Source organism: Peromyscus eremicus, chromosome 9 (assembly GCF_949786415.1).
Source record: "Peromyscus eremicus chromosome 9, PerEre_H2_v1, whole genome shotgun sequence".
Lineage (NCBI taxonomy): Eukaryota > Metazoa > Chordata > Mammalia > Rodentia > Cricetidae > Peromyscus > Peromyscus eremicus.
In genome coordinates, this window is record NC_081425.1 from 59,545,931 (window position 1) to 59,564,927 (window position 18,997).

The window sequence follows — 18,997 nt, forward strand, 5'->3', positions numbered from 1 at the left end:
GTTTGTACATATGTGTACATCCCTACATGAGCCTATATATGCCATGTATGTGCAGGTGCCCAGGGAGGCAGAGGACACTGGGTCCCCCTGGAGCTGGAGATATAAATAGTTGTGAGTCACCTGAAGTACCTACTGGGAATAAAATCTGGGTTCTCTGGAAAGACAATAAGTGAAACCATCTTTCCAGCCCCTCTCCATTTTTTAGACATTTTAATTATGTAGCTCTGACAGGTCTACCTAGAACTCAGTATGTAGAATAGGCTCGCCTAGAACTCAAGAGATCCTGTCTCTGTGTCCTAAGTACCAAGATTAAAAATGTGTGCCACCATCCTGGCCCTTCTTCTTCTTCTTCTTCTTCTTCTTCTTCTTCTTCTTCTTCTTCTTCTTCTTCTTCTTCTTCTTCTTCTTCAACCTGAGGTAAGACCCAGGCTGCACTCAGACTCCTTCCTCCTCCTCCTCCTCCTCCTCCTCCTCCTCCTTCTCTTCTTCTTCTTCTTCTTCTTCTTCTTCTTCTTCTTCTTCTTCTTCTTCTTCTTCTTCTTCTTCCATCATCTTCAACCTGAGATAAGACCTAGGCTGCACTCCTCCTCCTCCTCCTCCTCCTCCTCCTCCTCCTCCTCCTCCTCCTCCTCCTCTTCTTCTTCTTCTTCTTCTTCTTCTTCTTCTTCTTCTTCTTCTTCTTCTTCTTCTTCTTCTTCATCTTCAACCTGAGAGATGTCCCAGGCTGCACTCAGACTCCCCTGCTATAATGGCTCTGGGGTGACAGGACATCTCACATGCATGGTTCTAATGCTTCTAACTTACAGTGTTAAGGTGATAATTAAATGATTATTACCTGTCAAAGTGCAAGGCCTATGTGCATCATTAACTGGTTATCATGAAGGAGTATTAATTATTACCTAGGATATTGATTTTGCCTCACACTTAAGCAATAGTGAAGGAAAATTTCTAAGAATGTTGTAAGCATCTCTGGAGGAAGAATAAGCTAAGAAAACCACTTTCAGGAAGACAGTGTACCAACGTGCGGTGAAAGGTGGGTTCTCCAAAGTCACGGCTCTGTGACCACCCCCAGGTGTCTGTGACCACCCCCAGGTGTCTGCAGGTGTCTGGGGTTCCAGCTCCCGATGCAGAATCAGGCCTGGATGGTACCTGTGTCCTCACAGCAGTGGCCAGGGAACAGTGAGCATGGTCAGTATTGCACTTAACGTTTTCCAGGCTTTCAATGCATCTGCATTTAAGTGACAGCCAGTTGTTTGCAATATGACAGTCAGGTCATCCGATTTACAGGTGGCTTTTACTTTATCAAGTGAGTCAGACTCAATTAAACTTGAAGGAGGCTGAATTTGGTCCTAAATGAGCCCTTGCATGTCATGGTACGTTCAAATTTATCACTACCACCTTGCCTGTTTCCGTATGTAACACTGCACTTACAAGATGATGACCTGGAGACGGTCCTACCCCCTTTTTTTTTTTTTAAATTATTATTATTATTTTTTTAAATTTTTATTTTGCAATACAATTCAGTTCTACATATCAGCCACAGATTCCCTTGTTCTCCCCCCTCCCGTCCCCCCTCACCTTCCCCCCCCAGCCCGCCCCCCATTCCAATCTCCTCCAGGGCAAAGCCTTCCCCACAGACTGAGATCAACCTGGTAGACTCAGTCCAGGTAGGTCCAGTCCCCTCCTCACAGGCCGAGCCAAGGGACCCTGCATAGGCCCCAGGTTTCAAACAGCCGACTCATGCAATGAGCACAGGACCCGGTCCCACTGCCTGGATGCCTCCCAAACAGATCAGGCCAATCAACTGTCTCACCCATTCAGAGGGCCTGATCCAGTTGGTGACCCCTCAGCCATTGGTTCATATTTCATGTGTTTCCGTTTGTTTGGCTATTTGTCTCTGTGCTTAATCCGACCTTGGTCTCAACAATTCTCGCTCATATAAACCCTCCTCATTCTCGCTAATTGGACTCCCAGAGATCCACCCGGGGCCTAGTCATGGATCTCTGCATCCAGATCCCTCAGTAGTTGGATGAGGTTTCTAGCACGACAATTAGGGTGTTTGGCCATCCCATCACCAGAGTAGGTCAGTTCGGACTGTCTCTGGACCATTGCCAGGAATACTACTCAGCAGAGAAAAACAATGACATCATGAGGTTTGCAGACAAATGGATGGATCTAGAAAAAGTCATCCTGAGTGAGGTATCCCAGACTCAGAAAGACAAACATGGTATGTACTCACTCATAACAGGATACTAGATGTGGAACAAGGATGACTGGACTGCTACTCACATCACCTGGAAAACAGGACCCCAAGAAAGACACAGGGATCGCCCAATGACAGAGAAATGGAATGAGATCTACATGAACAGCCTGGACATGAGTGGGGGTAGTGAAGGGCGAGGGTCGAGGGAAAGAGAGCTTGGGTGAGTGGGAGATCACAGCTAGATCAACAACAGAGAGGGAGAACAAGGAATAGGAGACCATGGTAAATGAAGACCACATGAGAATAGGAAGAAACAAAGTGCTAGAGAGGCCCACAGAAATCCACAAAGGTCCTACCCCTTTTATGTTGGTGATCAAGGCTGAGTTTCTCAGAGCCAACCTCACACCCCTCATTCCTACCAGGGATCTGCCGGTATGCATGACTCTGGGCACACGGTGGCGCTCCAAGCCTAACAATTTCCGGTCTGCCGATGGCTGGAAATTTAAAATGCAAGCTGAAGAGAGGAAGCGAGATCTGGGTAGAGTAGGTGCATGTCCGCAGGGAGGCGATCTGGATTCGTGAGTGGGTGGCCTCACTGTGGAAAATGTCTACGTTCTCGCTGGTTTCCTGGGTCCCAAGCGAAGGTTCTGATGTGAAATGAAAGGGCTAGGTGCTGAAACCCAAACCTTAGACCACAAGCAAATTAAATCTCCATCTTCCCTTGTGCTAGATGAGGGAAAACAGACGAGTAAGACCCGATAGTGGACTTTGCTAGAGAAGGGGTAACATCTGACTCCCTAAGTTTTTACTAAAAAAGAGAGGGGTCAGTTCCGCTCTGACCCCTGCCAGTGTGGGAGCCTCAGGAAAGTCTTTTTTTTTTTTTTTTCGGGGTGTGTGTGTTAATGGTGAGAGGACCAACTTTACAGGGTCATAGTAAGGAGGAAAGGAAATGGCGCAGAACCTCAGGACATTGCTTTTATCCATTGGTGCAAAACTGGCAGTTTCATGTGATTTATCCTAAATCCAGCGGAGTGCGCTGGGCCAGGTGATGGGTGGGGCGTGGTAAAAAACAAACGATGGTCTCCACAGCTGCTGTGACCAGTCTAAAGCACCCAGTGGCTGTGGGCATTTAGGGAATTGGACTGCTTGGTCTGCCGGCCTGCCGGCGTGGGTTTCCTGGCTTCTGCGTGCTGAATTAATAACTATGGGAAAAGGACTGAGAGAAATCTGGAGCCTTCGGTCTGGAGTGTTGGTTCTTATTCATTTGTGTGTTTATGAGACGGGATCTTCCTGACTGGAGCTCCTCATCCCCTGCCTCAGCCATCCTGCTGGTGAGATTACAAGCCCCAATCACAACACCCTCTTCTGACACATCATCTTTTGGTTTTGAGACAGGCTCTTGTTAGGTTTCCCAGTCTATTGTGAAACAATCTCCCACCTCAGCTTCCCGACTAGCTGTACCCTAGCTGTACCTTCAGCTTGGTCATCCCCACTGGAGGCACCTTGAGGTGTTAGGCACACCAGGGGAGGAAGCCAAGCAGCACACAATGCTACACAGACACAAATGCAAAGCACTCAACAAAACCATGTAAGGGTGGGTTTTTCTGGGCTGATGCTTGCGCCTTCGACATCCCTCTCACGAATGTCCTTAAACGATCGCTAAAGCTTACTTAAGTGTGTGGTATCTTGCCTTTCCTTACTGTCCTATGAACAATGAAAGTTTGTTTCCTATTGCACACGACACTGCAATTGTTGTGCTGGGTCAGCGAGCAGCATTATCAGAAGTGCAGCTGACGAAGCTGTGTGTTACGAATGTCTGTCTAATCGGGAGGACAATGTCTGGACTGAGTGTACTGGAGATGAGCTAAAAGTTAAAATGGCAGACACAGCGGAAGGCGTGCTGTATGACCTGATGTGTGTGGAATTTGAGAGCAAGCAAAACCACCTACAGGTTCAGGGAAGAGAACAGTGAAAGCTGGGGGCCAACTGGCAGAGAAGGGGCACCAAGGGAACCAGCTTGACAATAGAGACACTCTGTCTATATTGGGGTATGAGTGAGGCTAGCATATACATTTGTCAGAATTCACTTCAGAGCAACAAAGACAGCCATAAAAAATGTCCCTCAAAACAGTGGTCCCAGAATGTACAGGAAAGCCCATGATGTCATGGGAAAGGAAGGGGGTCTTTCCATACAGTTGCAAGTCCTTCTTGGCTGCTTATACAACTGAAAAACATATGAAATGTCAGCTAGTCTTCCAGACAGCTTCGAAACCCAGGGACGGCTTTCTTCATGCACACACTGTCTGTGTCTTTTCAGATGTTTACAGAGTATTTACAAAGAGTCGTCCTTTGGGTGACAGTCGTAATTAGGGAAACTGGCAGAGAAAATTAACACATACCATAAAAGAGGGATAATTAGTCCTCTGCCATATACAATATTATTATCAAATGGTATTCACCCTGGAATCCAATTGGTTCATACACACTGGCCTCGTAGGGAAGCTCCTCCCTTCCACATCACTCTGGTTATGAAGCTGCCACGTTCCATGGATGATGGGCCATATGGTACTTAACATCAGAATGAAAATGAGCTTGTGCTTTTTGTGTGAGATGCTAAAATTTATTAGAAAATCAGAAAGCCTAATTTCCACCAAGTTCCCGAGACCTACCATCTGCTTCGTGAAAAAAAGAAAGGGGGAGTTGTTGTGTTTTTTCTTTTTTTTTAAACCATTTACTTATTGTGAAGTGTGAGCGTTTGTATGTGTTTGAAAAAACAGAGTGGTGGTTTTGAGCTGTAAGGGGGAGCCAGAGCAAGCCCATTTGGCAGGGCCAAAAGATCTGTCAGCTGAATATGGTGGGAAGGGTTTGGGTAGCGTAATTATGGAAATCATCTATTCTGGAGGCTGTTTCTCATGACCACATGTCCCCTCCACATAGGACCAGCACAGGGTCCTCTAGCTTTTGCAAATATGCACCATCACTGTTTTGGAGTGAAGAGGGGCTTCACTCAGTCCTGGTGTCTCTGAGGGTCTGGCCTCTCCATAGAGTAGATGGAGTGAGTGAAGAGGGGGAGCCAGGAGCTGGAGAAAGCCAATGATGGAGACACTGGGAAAGCTTTCTCAGGGGAGCTGCAGCTGGGTGGGAGAGGGCTCTGGAAAGGAGAATGTGAGGGGTGCCCTTTGCCAAGCTAGAGCTCCTGGGACCGGTGGCCAGGGGACTTCAGGAGAGCACCTGGTCTGTCTGGACAGATGTCCGTGAACCATCGCAGCCTCCTCATGGTCAAGGTCTTGTCTCAACCATGAGTCACGTTTCAGTGGCTGCCTTGACCTCCACACTCTGTGTCAGGAGGGTCCACGTCCTCCTCCTTCAGTTTATTGCACTTATTTATTCAGCCTCTTGTGCTTGCACAAGTGGCCAGGTCCGCTGGAACAGGCTCAGGTGACACTCACGGGATCTGGTTAGTGTCTGCGTTTCTCATCTGTGACCCCAAGAAATACCCAGGCAGTAGACTTCAGGCAGCAGCTTACCTGGGCCTCAGCATTGCTGTGATTCAGCAGGAGAACGGAGTTTCCAGGCCCCAGCAGAGTCCACATTGAGAGCATCACGGGGTCAAATGCTGGTCGAGGCAGGCATTTCTTGGATGTCATCCGAAGGGGGTTAATTAGAGGCCTCCCAGGAGACAATCTCCCGGAAGAGGCAGCCTTCCTGAAGCATGCTGGGGGGACTCCTGAAGCCAAGTTCAGGGTTCTGGGAATACACTTGTGATTGGCTTCCCGAAACAGGACTGCTGCCCCGAGCCCCTCGTCTCCTCAGGCCTCAAACCCGCTGTGTGGAAAGTGGGTTTGTCACACAGCAGGCAGGAATTTCGGCATCTGTTTCTCAGAATGAACCAGGTACGCCTTTGATCTCAGGACTCTGGAGCCAGAGACAGGAGGATCTCTGTGACTTCAAGGCCAGTCTGGTCAACATAGTGAATTCCAGGACAGCCAGGGCTACATAAAGATCCTGTCTCAAGAGAAAGAAAGCAAAAAACAAATAAACAACAAAACAAAACAAACAAACAAAAATAAACAAAACAAAAAACCAAAAATAAACACCAGAGACCTTCTGGGGAGGGAAGGTCATGCACAGCAGAATCGGTAGGAAGAGTCACCAGTCACCGTAGTCCTGAGGGTCTGGCAGGCCTGGGACACTCTTTTCCTTCAAGTCCCCCAACTTGTCACACACAGGTGGCAAGGCAGTACAGCCAGCCTCCTGGAGTTCTGCTGGTCTCTGCTGTGTGGGCTACAGCCTCCGCAGGGAGAGCATGGCACACGGCTGTTGTGTTGACACCTCCTCCGGGGTATGCCTCAGGCTTCACACTCAACTCCTAAGAGCTTAGCATTGGAGATGTGCACCCCCGGGGGTGCCAGGTGCCAAGTCCCACCTGCTCCCAACAGAGAGAGCCCGGCCTTTTACTCCCTAGGCAGGGTTCAGCAGAAGGCCATGGTTAGTTCCCAGCTTCATTGTGGAAGAGCTCGACTATTTCAAGACATCTTCTAGAGACTCAGTAAGCCAGCTGGGACACCCGGTGTATGCAGCTCGGGCCTGGAGACACCTCGCTGGACATCATGGTAAGCAGCTGCCAGTGGCATCTATTCTGCTAGGACAAAGCCTCCCTGGCACCAGGTGTGGGTAACTTTACTCAAGATTTTGACAGAAATGATCACCAAAGCAATACGACTCTAGATGGTTTTTAAAAGTCTAGGTGTGGAATTTCAAAAGAAAACTGATTGCAGTTTCCAGTGCCTATCGAGTTAAAAGTCAGGCAAGCTTCATGAGTCATAGAAACACTATTTACCTTCCTAAGTCTATTACTTTTTAAGGTCAAGCTATCTGCTTGGCTCTTTTCTTTGGCACTGTGTGTGGTCAAGGTATCACTTTGCATCTTCAGGTTCTGTGTGTCCACCTAGCCTGGATATCTTGTTATAACTAAAAAAAAAAAAAAAGTCAATTTAGAGCTGTAACTCTTCCTTCCAGAAGAGTCCTGAAGTGAGCAGGAGTGGAAAAAATAGGAAATCACTATATGATCTCACTGTAGTAGCTGCCCCAAGCAGCATCGGCCAGGAGATAGTAGGAGGAAGGGTAGGTTTTCAGCAGAAATGGGGATATTTGCATAATTTCAAATTACCTTTAGCAAACATTTAGCAAATGCTGAGGAAAGCATGGTAGGCTTAAAGTAGAGAATCCTGGCAGACACTACCTCAGCACAGTGTTCAGTGTGAAATGCCTCAGCCATCCTTCTGACAGACTGTCACAGATGGAATCCTGGAGAGCTAAGAGGATGTTAGCAAAGCAAACACACAAAACCACTGTAAGGTCGGCTTTCAGCTCCCCACCTTAGCTGACACTGACTGCACTGTGGGAGAGGAACTCCTTAATGCTGAGAGATGCTTCAGTTAAGGAAGACATCAACAAGTGAAGTGGGACGGGGCTCCCAGGAACACAGGCATCCCCACAACCCTTCTGAAAGTTTAAAATCCTGTGACTTGTTTAGACTGTAACAAGATATGTACACGTGTGTATATTTGTGTGTGACATGTAATATATTTAAAAAAATCAAGAATTGGTGAGTTGGCATCAGGGTCAGCAGTAGGTAAACAGGAATGTTCTCTTCTAAATGAGTCACTGATACTGGTGAAATTATTAAGGCCACTCCACGTAGTTAAAAGGGAGGTTTGTTTTGTGAGGTAACTCACAAGTGAAGGGATAGGTAACAGGGTCTGGGAAAGGTGTAGCACAGTCCAGCGGTGTTCTCTGGAGAACTCTGCTCGGTTTACCTCCAGCGTCCAGGGTCCAGGAACCAAGAGAGACAGCGCATCGGGATCTTGAGTCTTCAGGGTCCTCTCTCGGCCCGCCTTGTAGGCGTGACAGTTACCGAAGCTTCAATGGGGGTTGGAACTTCCAGGTCAAAGCTGGAATGGCTACCCACTACACACTGCCTCACTGCTAACACAACTTTAAAGTTTCTCCTCTTACAGTTTTATTCTTAAGTATAATTCTGTGATTTTTATTGAAAACCTTTTAAAAACGCTCCTATATTGAAATAAGGACACCAGAGCTGGAAAGCAGCTCCATACAGGGCTGGCCTAGCACACACAAACCCCCCAGTTTTGGTTCCCAGCATCTCATAAAGAAGGCCTGTACTTCTAACAGGAGCACTCAGAAGGTAGGTGGAAGGGTTGGAAGTTCAAGATCAGCCTTGGTTACATAGTGAGTTCAAGGCTATCCTGGAATACTATAAGAAATTCTGTCTCAAGAATACAAATAAAAAATTAAGTGTTTCTTTAAATTGAAAATTCATACAATATATTCTGATCATGGTTTCCCCTCCCTCATCTCTTCCCAGATCCTTCCCACCTCCCCACCTCCCTGCCCATCTAACTCTACACCAATCTCTCTCTCTCTCTCTCTCTCTCTCTCTCTCTCTCTCTCTCTCTCTCTCTCTTTAGAAAACAATCAGGCAAATGAAACAAACATAAAAAAAGAAAAAGAAAATCACCAGAAACACACACACACACACACACACACACACACACACACACGCACTCAAAACATATAAAACACAAAATCAGGAACTGTAATATATAAACGAAAGACAAGAAAGATTAAAAATGTTCAAACAAAGCAATATGGGGAAAAAAACCTACAAAAACACCATTGAGTTTGTTTTGTGTTGGCCATCTACTGCTAGGCATGGGCTTGCCCTTAATTGTGGTTAATATATCCAAGAGTACTCCGTTGGAGAAAGTGGGTTTTTCTTTTGCAAATGGTTGTTGATTAGAGACACCTTCTTGGTTAGGGATGGGAGCTTGTGTCTACTTTCTCCTCTCAGCCCTGGGACAAAAAGTAAAACTTTTTGTTGTTGTTGTTTTTTGAGAGGGTTTCTCTGTGTAACAGTCCTGGCTGTCCTGGAACTCACTTTGTTGACCAGGCTGGCCTTGAACTCCCAGAGATCCACCAGCTTCCTGAGTGCTGGGATCAAAGGCATGCACCACCATGCCCTGCTAAAAATATTCTTAAAGAGAGGAAATTCTTGAATAAAATGGCCACATCTTGTATCACTTATTCCAGACATGAAACCCTGCCAATATTTTGTTCATTTGTTTGAGACAGGATCTCTTACAGCCCAGGCTGGTCTTGAACTCATTGTGTAGCTGAAGATAACCTTGAACTTTTGATCCTCTTGACTCTACTTTCCAAGTGCTAAAACTATAGATGTGCACCATCTTGGTGGTTTACACAATAGTGGGGACTGAACCCAGGGCTTTGTTCATGCTAGACAAGTACACTATCCACTGAGCTACATCCCCAGTCACTGTTTGTTGACTTGGTTTTATAGGTAAGCAGAAGAAATGACTACTGATTTCGTATCAATATAGAGCTAGAAAAATCATGTTGATATCTCATTAAGAAACTGCTGGTTTTGCAAAAGCAGCTACTGTATGCTAGAGCACATTTTAGATTTCAAAGGTAAATTACTTACGTGTGAGACAGAATCTTCTGTAGCCCAGGCTTGATGCACTCAGTATGTGCCCATGGATGTCCTTGAACTTCTAGCCCCAGAGTGCTGGGATGGCAGGTTTGGACCATCATGCCCAGTTTCTGTGTGGTTGAAGGTCAAACCCACAGCCCTCATGCGTGCTAGGCAAGTACTCTACAGATTGCTCCATCCTGAGCCCTTCAGGGCACAGTCTCTGGGCAGCATGGCTCTTGGCACTTAGAGTCATCACGTGCTTCTATCCATCATGTCATTCAGCTTCAGGAGGAAGGACCGCTCTGATGCCCATTGTGAGATTGCAGGAAGGGCCAATGTCAAACAGCGCCTTCTTGGGTAGACTCCAGAACCATTCATCTATAACTTAACAATGATTCCCCCAGGTGCTATCATCTCCCAGGTCCTATCATTTCCAGTGTGGCTCATGGAGCAGACTGGGTTCATAGAAGTTAGACAGTTCACCCCCAAACACACAGCTCTAAAGCACAGACAGAACCCTGCATGGCTCTAGAGCCCAAGCCTTTCCTTCTAAGTGCCCCCATCTCCCGGCCTCACTAAGGCTGTATTACAGGATGGAGTGTGTACCCCAGTCAACAGATGGCAGGCACAGACACTGGGAGAAAGATTTAGTTAGCTCTTACCATTTTCAGATACTTCAGCACTCCTTTCAAACACCAGCCTTTCTTGAGGGTGCCTCCGGTAGGACCCAAGTTCCCTCTGAAAGACTGGGATGGCCCTGGCCAGTGACAGTCCCTGCTGGCTTGTCGATCTGGCTGGAGAGCAGTGCTGGCAGCAGAGTTTCAGAGAAATCCAGGGCTGGCTGTGACGCATGCCCACTTCTACAAAGTCCTTGAGTGGTCTGTGACGGGATGATGGTGTCTTCTGAGAATCCTCTGCAGACTGGGGAGCAGCAGCCCCAGAAACTCCAGCACACTCCGTGCACCAGCCTGTCGGTTCTCCGCTTTTCCCAGTGGTGACATCTGTCAGTAGTGAAGGAGAAGAACATACGTCTCCTCTCATCTTTTTCCTTTTCAAAGATGTGTGTGGTGCTGAGCTCGAATTCAGGTTTTGTGCAGGCGAGGTCAGCACTCAGTCAGCTGGAGCTGAGAGCATGATATTAATCTTTAGATGCTATGTGGGATTCTCTGTGACCTATAGATTTGGGGGCCCCAGGGATTAGCTATATCAATTCCAGACACTGATGAACACCAAAAGATAAAAAAACAAAACAAAACAAAACAAAACAAAACAAAACAAAAAACTGGGCCACTTGTCTAACTGACCGAATCCAAGGTGTACCATCCAAGTGGTTGAAACCCAGAAAAGATGATAAGGCTACATACAATCCAGCAACTATCAGATTCCCCTGAGCCTCAGTTTCCCTTGCTGTACACTGGTAGGTGTCCATGGTCGTTGGGGTGAAGATAATGGGCATGATGCTCTCATTTGATCTCACATTCTTTTGTAAAGATCAATGAGACAAATAATTATAATTTTTGTTAACCTGGATTGATTTGAAATACCTGGGATATTTACAGATTTCCTCAAGTTCAGACTGGAGGCTTCAGCTGGGTGCTTATACATTTAGTGTGTTTATTAAACACCTGCTGTGTGCCAGGTTCTATCTATGGTACTTTGATCAAAATATAGGTAAATGACTCATGCACCTTCATCTTATGGAGCTTGTGATTTAGCAAGGGAAGGAGAGGGCCCCTTCTTTTGCAGGAGCCTGCTGAGCTGGGGAATGGTAGCAGGCACTGGGATGAGCCAAAGTCAGAGGAGTGGACATAATACCGAATGAGTGCATTGGTGCCAGGCTAGGGTGAGGAGGAGACATCTTGGGGCTGGGAGACGGGGAGGGGGGGGGTGACCATGACGCTGTTGTGGGAACTGGAACTATAACAGGACAGAAGCCTGTTTCCAGGGTAGAACTATGCTAGTGACCCCCTCTGTGCTGCTGCCCTGGGTCCTTTCTCTTTAAAACCTCCATCGTGGAGCTGGGAAGCTGGTTCTGTTGACAAACTGCGGGCTATACAAAGCATAAGGTCCTGAGTTCAGATCTCCAGTACTGTGTAAAAATCTGTATGCATTGGGAGCGGGTGTTACCTGTAATTCTAGCACTTGGAGGTGGGGGCCAGCTAGTCCAGCCAATCAGTGAGCTCCAAGTTCAGTGAGAGACCTTTGTCTGAAGTGATTGAGGAAAACTCCATACCATGCAACTTTGACCTCTGGTCTCCATGCACACACACACACACACATACACATACACACACACACACACACACACACACACACACACACAGAGGCAGAGAGACAGACAGAAAGACAGACAGAAAGACAGACAGACAGACATACACACAGACACAGAGAGGCACACAGAGGCACACACAGACACAGAGAAGCATACGTAGGCACACACAGACACACAGACACACAGACAGACAGACAGACACACACCTATGGTGAGGACTCTGCTGGTACACACCTGTAATTCCAACACTTGGGAAATGAAGGCAGGAGAACCGGAATCAAAGGCCATCCTTGCCCACATAGAGTTTGAGCCCAGCCTGGATTACAGGAGACCCTGTCTCAAAAACCCAAAACAAGAAAGAAAAAAGCTCTGTGACAATCCAGACCTACATAATCAACTTCTAGCCAGGCACTGATGAACAAAAGGGTCCTTTGCTTTAGGAAGAACCTTCTAGAACTCAGTTCACTGGTGCTTTCAAATAGGACCCAGCCCTGAGGCAGGAGCCCAGGAGCTGAGCAGGTAGGTGACCTGTATGGTCCATGCAGGGCACTAACGACTCTTAGAGGCCCTTCTGGTTCTCCTGGAGCAGAGAAGGGAACAGATAAAAGAGGGAACCCATAGGAAAGATCTCCCTGTCTCCCTGACGCTGTCTTTTAGGGAGTGGGTGATAGGGTGGAATCTGCTTCACCTTCCAGTATTATCTTTTTCTTTTCTCTCCTCCTCCTCCTCCTCCTCCTCCTCCTCCTCCTCCTCCTCCTCCTCCTCCTCCTCCTCCTCCTCTTTTTCTTCATACTTTTGCCTGTACCAGGCGAATGCTCGACCACTGCACCACACCCCAGCTCATCTTTCTCAATCTGTACTCTTGGTTCCTTCTTTTCTCCACTCTTTACTTCCTGCACACACACCCAGACCTAGATTCATTTTTATAAAGACAAAACAATGTGTCCTTTCACTACTATTTTGGACCTGACACCATGTCTGTACCCTCAGTCTCCCAATGCCCAATGTAATGCCTTCAAACGCTTCATCTATTCAACAACTGCCTATTCAAAGTGGGGTCCCAAGGAGCAGGAAGCCCCTTCTGAGGATGGTATGATTGGAACTCCAGCTCACAGGATCTCTGTCTGCACACCACCAGCCTCTAGCTGCTCAGCTTTTCCTCTACCAGGAAAGGTTGACAGGTACTCAGTGACCAGAAAACCCCGGAAAAGCCACCGTCAGCTCCCGAGGGCCATGCACACCTCCAAAGACACCCACAGGAAGGCTGGGTCTAGGGCGGCGTGCTTCATTCTCCAAATATTCCCTCCGTTTGCGTTCTAGTACGGATTCATCAACACCTGTCTGCAGTCTCTCGTGACAGAGAAATTCGGTGAAGAGACGTGGGAAAAACTGAGGTGAGTGCCTCAAAAGGAAGGTGAAGCACGTGAGCTTCCATGTGGTTTTTTTTTTTTTTTAGGTTTTTCGAGACAGGGTTTCTCTGTGTAGCTTTGTGCCTTTCCTGGAACTCACTTGGTAGCCCAGGCTGGCCTTGAACTCACAGAGATCCGCCTGGCTCTGCCTCCTGAGTGCTGGGATTAAAGGCGTGCACCACCACCGCCCGGCATGTGGTCTGTCATTTCTTTTCTTTCCTTTGAAAGCGTCCTAGTATTTTATTGACTTCTTGATGAGAGTTAGTTGAATGGCTAACTGTGCTATTCTAATGCACAGTGAGATGTAGTGACTTGGAGACCAACCATAGTGCCTTAAACACACTAACTAGACACAGAAAAGACTCCTTATCATATGTATGTCCATGTGAGTATGTGGGTGCATGTGTATTTGTATGCATGTGGAGGCCAGAGATCCATCAGATGTCTTCCTCAATCTCTCTCCCCTATCTTTCAGATATAGAGTATCTTACTGAACCTGGAGCTCACTGATTTGGCTAGCCTGGTAGCTGACAAGTTCTAGGGATCTGCCTGCCTGTCTTCCCTCAACTCCTGTGTTGGGGTTGTACCACCATGTACCACCATGCCCTGCTTTTATGTGGGTGTTAGGGGCCCAAACTTAGGTCCTCATGCTTGTGTGGAAAATACTTTCCTGACTGAGGCATCTTTCCAGACCCCCATATCCTCTCTATTCCTAAAATAAGCCTTAAAACAGGGTCCCCAGGGTGTTAACAAGAATTCACATGATTCTAGCATGTATTTCATGAATGAACTTCCATTTGCATTCTCTACGTCTCTCTCCTTTTCACGTCTCTGTCCGTCTTTGGGTGTCTTTCTGTCTCTCTCCACCCCTCCCTCTCCTAATAGCAGAGATTCCACTTAGGGCCTTGGACCATGCTAGGTCCTTAGCGTTGCCTACACCGTCTTGTTTGTTGTTTGTGATCACTGATGAGGAAGTGATCACTGATGGGGAGAGAGGGAGAGACTAGGACTGGAACCCAGAGTCTTGAGTGTGCCAGGCAAGCAAGCTGCCATTAAGCCATAGCCTCCCTCCTTATATGTTCTTTAGATAATTCTTAGTTTTCCCTTCCTGACTTCATCCAGCAGTTTTTTTTCTTAACTGTGTCATTTACATCTCCAAATAGTCCCTCATTTGATTTCTGTAATCTTCCTGGCCCCACACCTTCCGGTGTTACAGATTGGGGTCTAAAGGGTCTCAGAAATCACCTAGTCCTCTAGACGAGAAATGAGTGCAAACGTATGGAAGATGGTTGGCTTTCTCAGTTAATCAATAACAGGTAAATTAAGACGATTAGGCATGGCTTTGTTTATGAAATCTCCAAAAATTTTACATGGTCATAGCCAATTCTGGTTAAGAAGCAGAAAAACGGGAACTTGCCCATTGGCACGGACTGTCAGTGCAGTCCCGTGAACCCAGAGTGATGAAGATGAGCGCGTGCTTTGACGCCGGAAGCCAGCTTGTGGAAATCTGTTCTCTGAAAAGTATATTATCTTGTCCTACATCACACATATGCACATATATGTGAGGAAAGATATGACATCGCCTTATATTTATATGAAATAAATTAAAAATTAAGTTCTTCGGGTGTCAAAAACAAATCAACCAGCAAATGGAATGACAAAATTTGTACCATTGCATATGATGGTTGCAAAGTCTATGAGGTGAACTGTCAAATTGTGTGGCGCTATTAGATTAAAAAGACCAAAGAAACAAACAAAATTAATATAACTACCAGATAAATCACGCAACCAAACAAAAATGTAAGAGAAAGTTCAAAACAAGTAGTAATTGAATTTAGATTTTTTTCTCTCAATATCTATGAGCCAAATTTCCCATTTTCTATTTCTTATTTTTTAATAGGTTTTTATTGTTTTTTATTTAAACAAACCTAAAATGTTCAATGCAAATTTTCTTTCGACCTCTGGTTTCAAATAAAGTAGAGCTGAGGAGGGAGTAAGTTACGTATAAGCATGGGCGAAACTGAGGTGGAGGCAGGCCGAGCCTGCACCCTGAGCTCTGTGGTTGCCTTCACTGGAGTGTTTGAAGGCTATTCCAGATCCAAACCATAGCAATCATTTAGTCAAAATCTCTTCACTTTAAAACAAAACAGACACCCTGAATCTTGGAGAGGTCAAGTGACTTGGTTGGCACCAAACTGCAAGTCAGAGGCTGGGCCAGGACACAAATATCAGTTTTGCCTTCTCATGTGGGTGGAGGTGAGTACATGCGTGTGGTCACCTATAGAGGCCAGAAAAGGTCATTTGATCCCCTGAAGTTGGGACCATAGGTGGCTGTGAGCTTTCCAATGCGGGTGTTGGAAACAAACCCTGGGTTCCCTGAAGGAGAAGCAGGGGTTCTTAACTGCTGAGCCATCTCTCCAGTCCCAGCATCTGCATTTAAGGGCTCCTTTGGGGACCTGCCCTGGGGAGTACTGCCTGGGTGACTGAGCCTTTGTTCGCAGCCTCCACGTCTTGGAGGACAAGTGGCGAGAACACAGGAGGGAACACCCTTCCTCTGCGGAGGACCTACTTTGAGTCACACACCTTTTCATCAAAGCCTAACATGAATGCTATAAAGCAGTTTGTTGCTTCTCTTCCCTAAGAAGGAAACCAAGATCCAGAAAGGCCCTTATTGGAGGCTGTACAGTAAATGGGGCCGACTAGTCCCACTACCTACAGAAAGAAGGCGAAGTTTGTGATGGCAAATCATCCTCTCCTAATCTGTGCCATGTCTCTGGATGAAAGAGGAGGGCATCTCTGTAAATGTGCATTTACTGACCTCAGTCGCTATGTCTGGTGCTGTGGAAACACTGCGGGGCTAGTGAATCCAATAGATCAGTCACCCAGTCGATTTCACCATCTGCAGAGACCTTACCTTATAGATCTGGAATTTGGGAAGCAAGATGTCATAGGTCCATGTCCCATGGGATACTGAGACCATTGTTCCAACACAAAATGGACAGTCATCAGTGTTGGACTAGATACAGAAGAGCATAGGGTAATTAGTTGATTGGCAGCTTGATTGTATTAATGTAAAATGCATAGGGCATGACTGAGGCACACTTCTGGGTGTATCTGTGAGGTGAGTTCCAGAGAGGATTAGCCGATAGAAAACCCACAGTGAACATGAGTGGTGCTGTTCCCTGGGCTAGAGGCAATGACCAAATCAAAAGGGGGAGAGGGACATGTGGCCTGCACATTTTCATCTCCCTCTGCTTCCTGATTCACCCAAATGTGAGCAAGCTCCTACTGCCATGCCTTCCTGCTAGGGTGGACTGTCGTCTTTCAAACTATGATCAAGGATAAACTACATCTTGCTGGGCATCTGGCCACAGCAATGAGAAAGATGACCAAAACAGAGCACAAGTTTGCAGGGGGATTAAAGAAACACCACCAGGAGCAGAGGACCTAGCAAGACAATGTTTGGGGTTTATGTCACCAGGTTTTAGCTTGAGTGTTTGCTTAATCTGGAACATTTGAGGATGTGTTCACACGGTCAGCACTAACTAGACGCTAAAAGCCAAGAGTAAGGTCTACCCAATAAGCACGGCTAGCTAAGAAACTAGATTCATTTAGGGAATACTATTAAAAAGAACTCCATAGTACAGAAATGTCAGCTTATAAACATAAATTGAAACAAAGCCAAGATTATTTGCTGTGCCAAAGGATCTACTTTGGGCTATGTTTAAACAACAAATTCCCTAGTGCTTTTAAAGCAGAATTTTTGCTGAAAGGGGGAAAAAAGCCATCAATTCCCATACAAAACTTAGAAGAAATGATTAGGCAAAGTGAACTATGTCTGCAGACATTATGACATAGATTTTATTTTATATGAAATAATCAGAAACAGATGTGTGTCCTCCTCCACTCGCCTTGCTGATTTCGCTCTCCTATGGTCTAGATTTATGGGTTTCTAATTCTGAGGCCCCCTTTTGTAACCTCCCGGCTTCAACCTCAACAGTGGAGGCAACTAATGGGCTGGGAAGAGTAGGGCCTTTGGGATGAGCTTCACCTCCACACTGCACAGTCTGCTCACTGGCTGATTGGGTGGGGCCACTTTCCCCACTAGGCAGGTGCTTGTTCAACTGCTTTTTTGTTTTTTTGTTTGTTGTTGTTGTTGTTGTTTTTCGAGACAGGGTTTCTCTGTGTAGCTTTGTGCCTTTCCTGGGACTCACTCTGTAGCCCAGGCTGGCCTTGAACTCACAAAGATCCTCCTGCCTCTGACTCCCAAGTGCTGGGATTAAAGGCATGCGCCACCATGGCCCAGCTTGCTTTTTCAGCTCCTAGCACATGTTGGGCAGAGGTACTGGCATTGGGGAGGGTAATGATGAGTAGATACAGGGGCTGTGTCAGGGAATGGATTCTAGTGTGAGGAACAGACAGCAAACAAGTCCATGAATGAAAACTTGTCAGATTGCTCAAAGAGCTGTGCAAACGTAGAGCATTTGAAAGAGACTGATGAAAGACACATGTCTCCATCGGGGGGTTAGAAACAGTCTCTAGGAGAGGCAACCTAGGATCTGGAAGGAAGCAGCCAGCCTGGGTCAGGGAAGTGTGTGTACTCCAGAAGAGGAAACAGCAAGTGCCAAAAGTCTGGGGCGAGCTGAACTTGATGGAAAACAACCAGTGTGACTGGAGTATCACACATGTGCTGTCTGATAGAAGGTAAGGGAGAGAAGGTTTGAGGGACCAGAGCATCTACACGTGTAGAAGATAGAAAGGCACTGACATTTCTTTCTAGTGAGCATAGGTTACTAACCCCTGGGCCTCTTTACACCCACTCACAAGTAAAGAGGACAAATGGCCCTTGTTGTGGGGTATCCACCAGAGAAGACTGCTGGAACATGGCTTTAAGCCAATAGAAAGTCTTTGTTAGCTGGCCGATGACTACAATGGGTGTTCAGAATCCCAGTGTAGCACCAAGCCTTTCTCAGGGTGAGCTTTTAAGCACAAAACCCATGTTCTGGGTTGACATACTTCAGTTAACAAAAACAGTTAGCCAGAACCAGAACTATAGAAGCCAAAGCAAGGTTAGTACATTTAGAGACCTTCCCAGACTTTGAAGGATTAGGTCTTTGTTTTAGTGTTGACAGGTGGTGCTGTCTACATGCTGAGTTTTACAGCCTGAGTGGTACTTCCATCATGGAGTCAGTTGTGCTAAGGTCTGAGGCCCTGGTACAGTCCTTTCCTCATCCACTTAGGAACACCTAAGGGGCATATCAAGTGAGGTGGTTAACATCTAGCACTTTAAGATTTTGCTTGCAAGGATCAGCCATGTATTTTGTGAGCTACAGTTTAAAGAGGTCATTTCAGACATCCAGGGGACCCTAGGGGCTAAGAAATAGAAGACAGGGGGCTCTCTGAACACATGTTCCTGCCTCTCTCTGCATGCCTCTTACTTTTCTTTCTTCAAACTTTTCTACGTTCTCTTTAGACCAGTGGTTCTCAACCTTCCTAATGCTGCAACACTTTAATGCAGTTCCTCATGGTGTGGTGACTCCCAACTATAACATTATTTTCATTGCTACCTCATAACTCTAACTTTGCTACCGTTATGA

At 46.5% G+C, this 18,997-nt stretch overlaps 1 protein-coding gene across 1 annotated transcript in view; it reads left to right on the forward strand.

The window, feature by feature from the left end:
- Positions 1-6,762: 6,762 nt before the first annotated feature.
- The window catches only part of LOC131919948 (guanylate cyclase soluble subunit beta-2-like), a 71,215-nt gene continuing 58,980 nt past the window's right edge, over positions 6,763-18,997 (forward strand). Inside the window, exons 1-2 of the mRNA XM_059274377.1 lie at positions 6,763-6,816; positions 13,312-13,385. Of these exons, the coding sequence (XP_059130360.1) occupies positions 6,778-6,816; positions 13,312-13,385 (113 nt within the window). The 5' untranslated portion in view covers positions 6,763-6,777. The remainder of the gene's footprint in view (positions 6,817-13,311; positions 13,386-18,997) is intronic.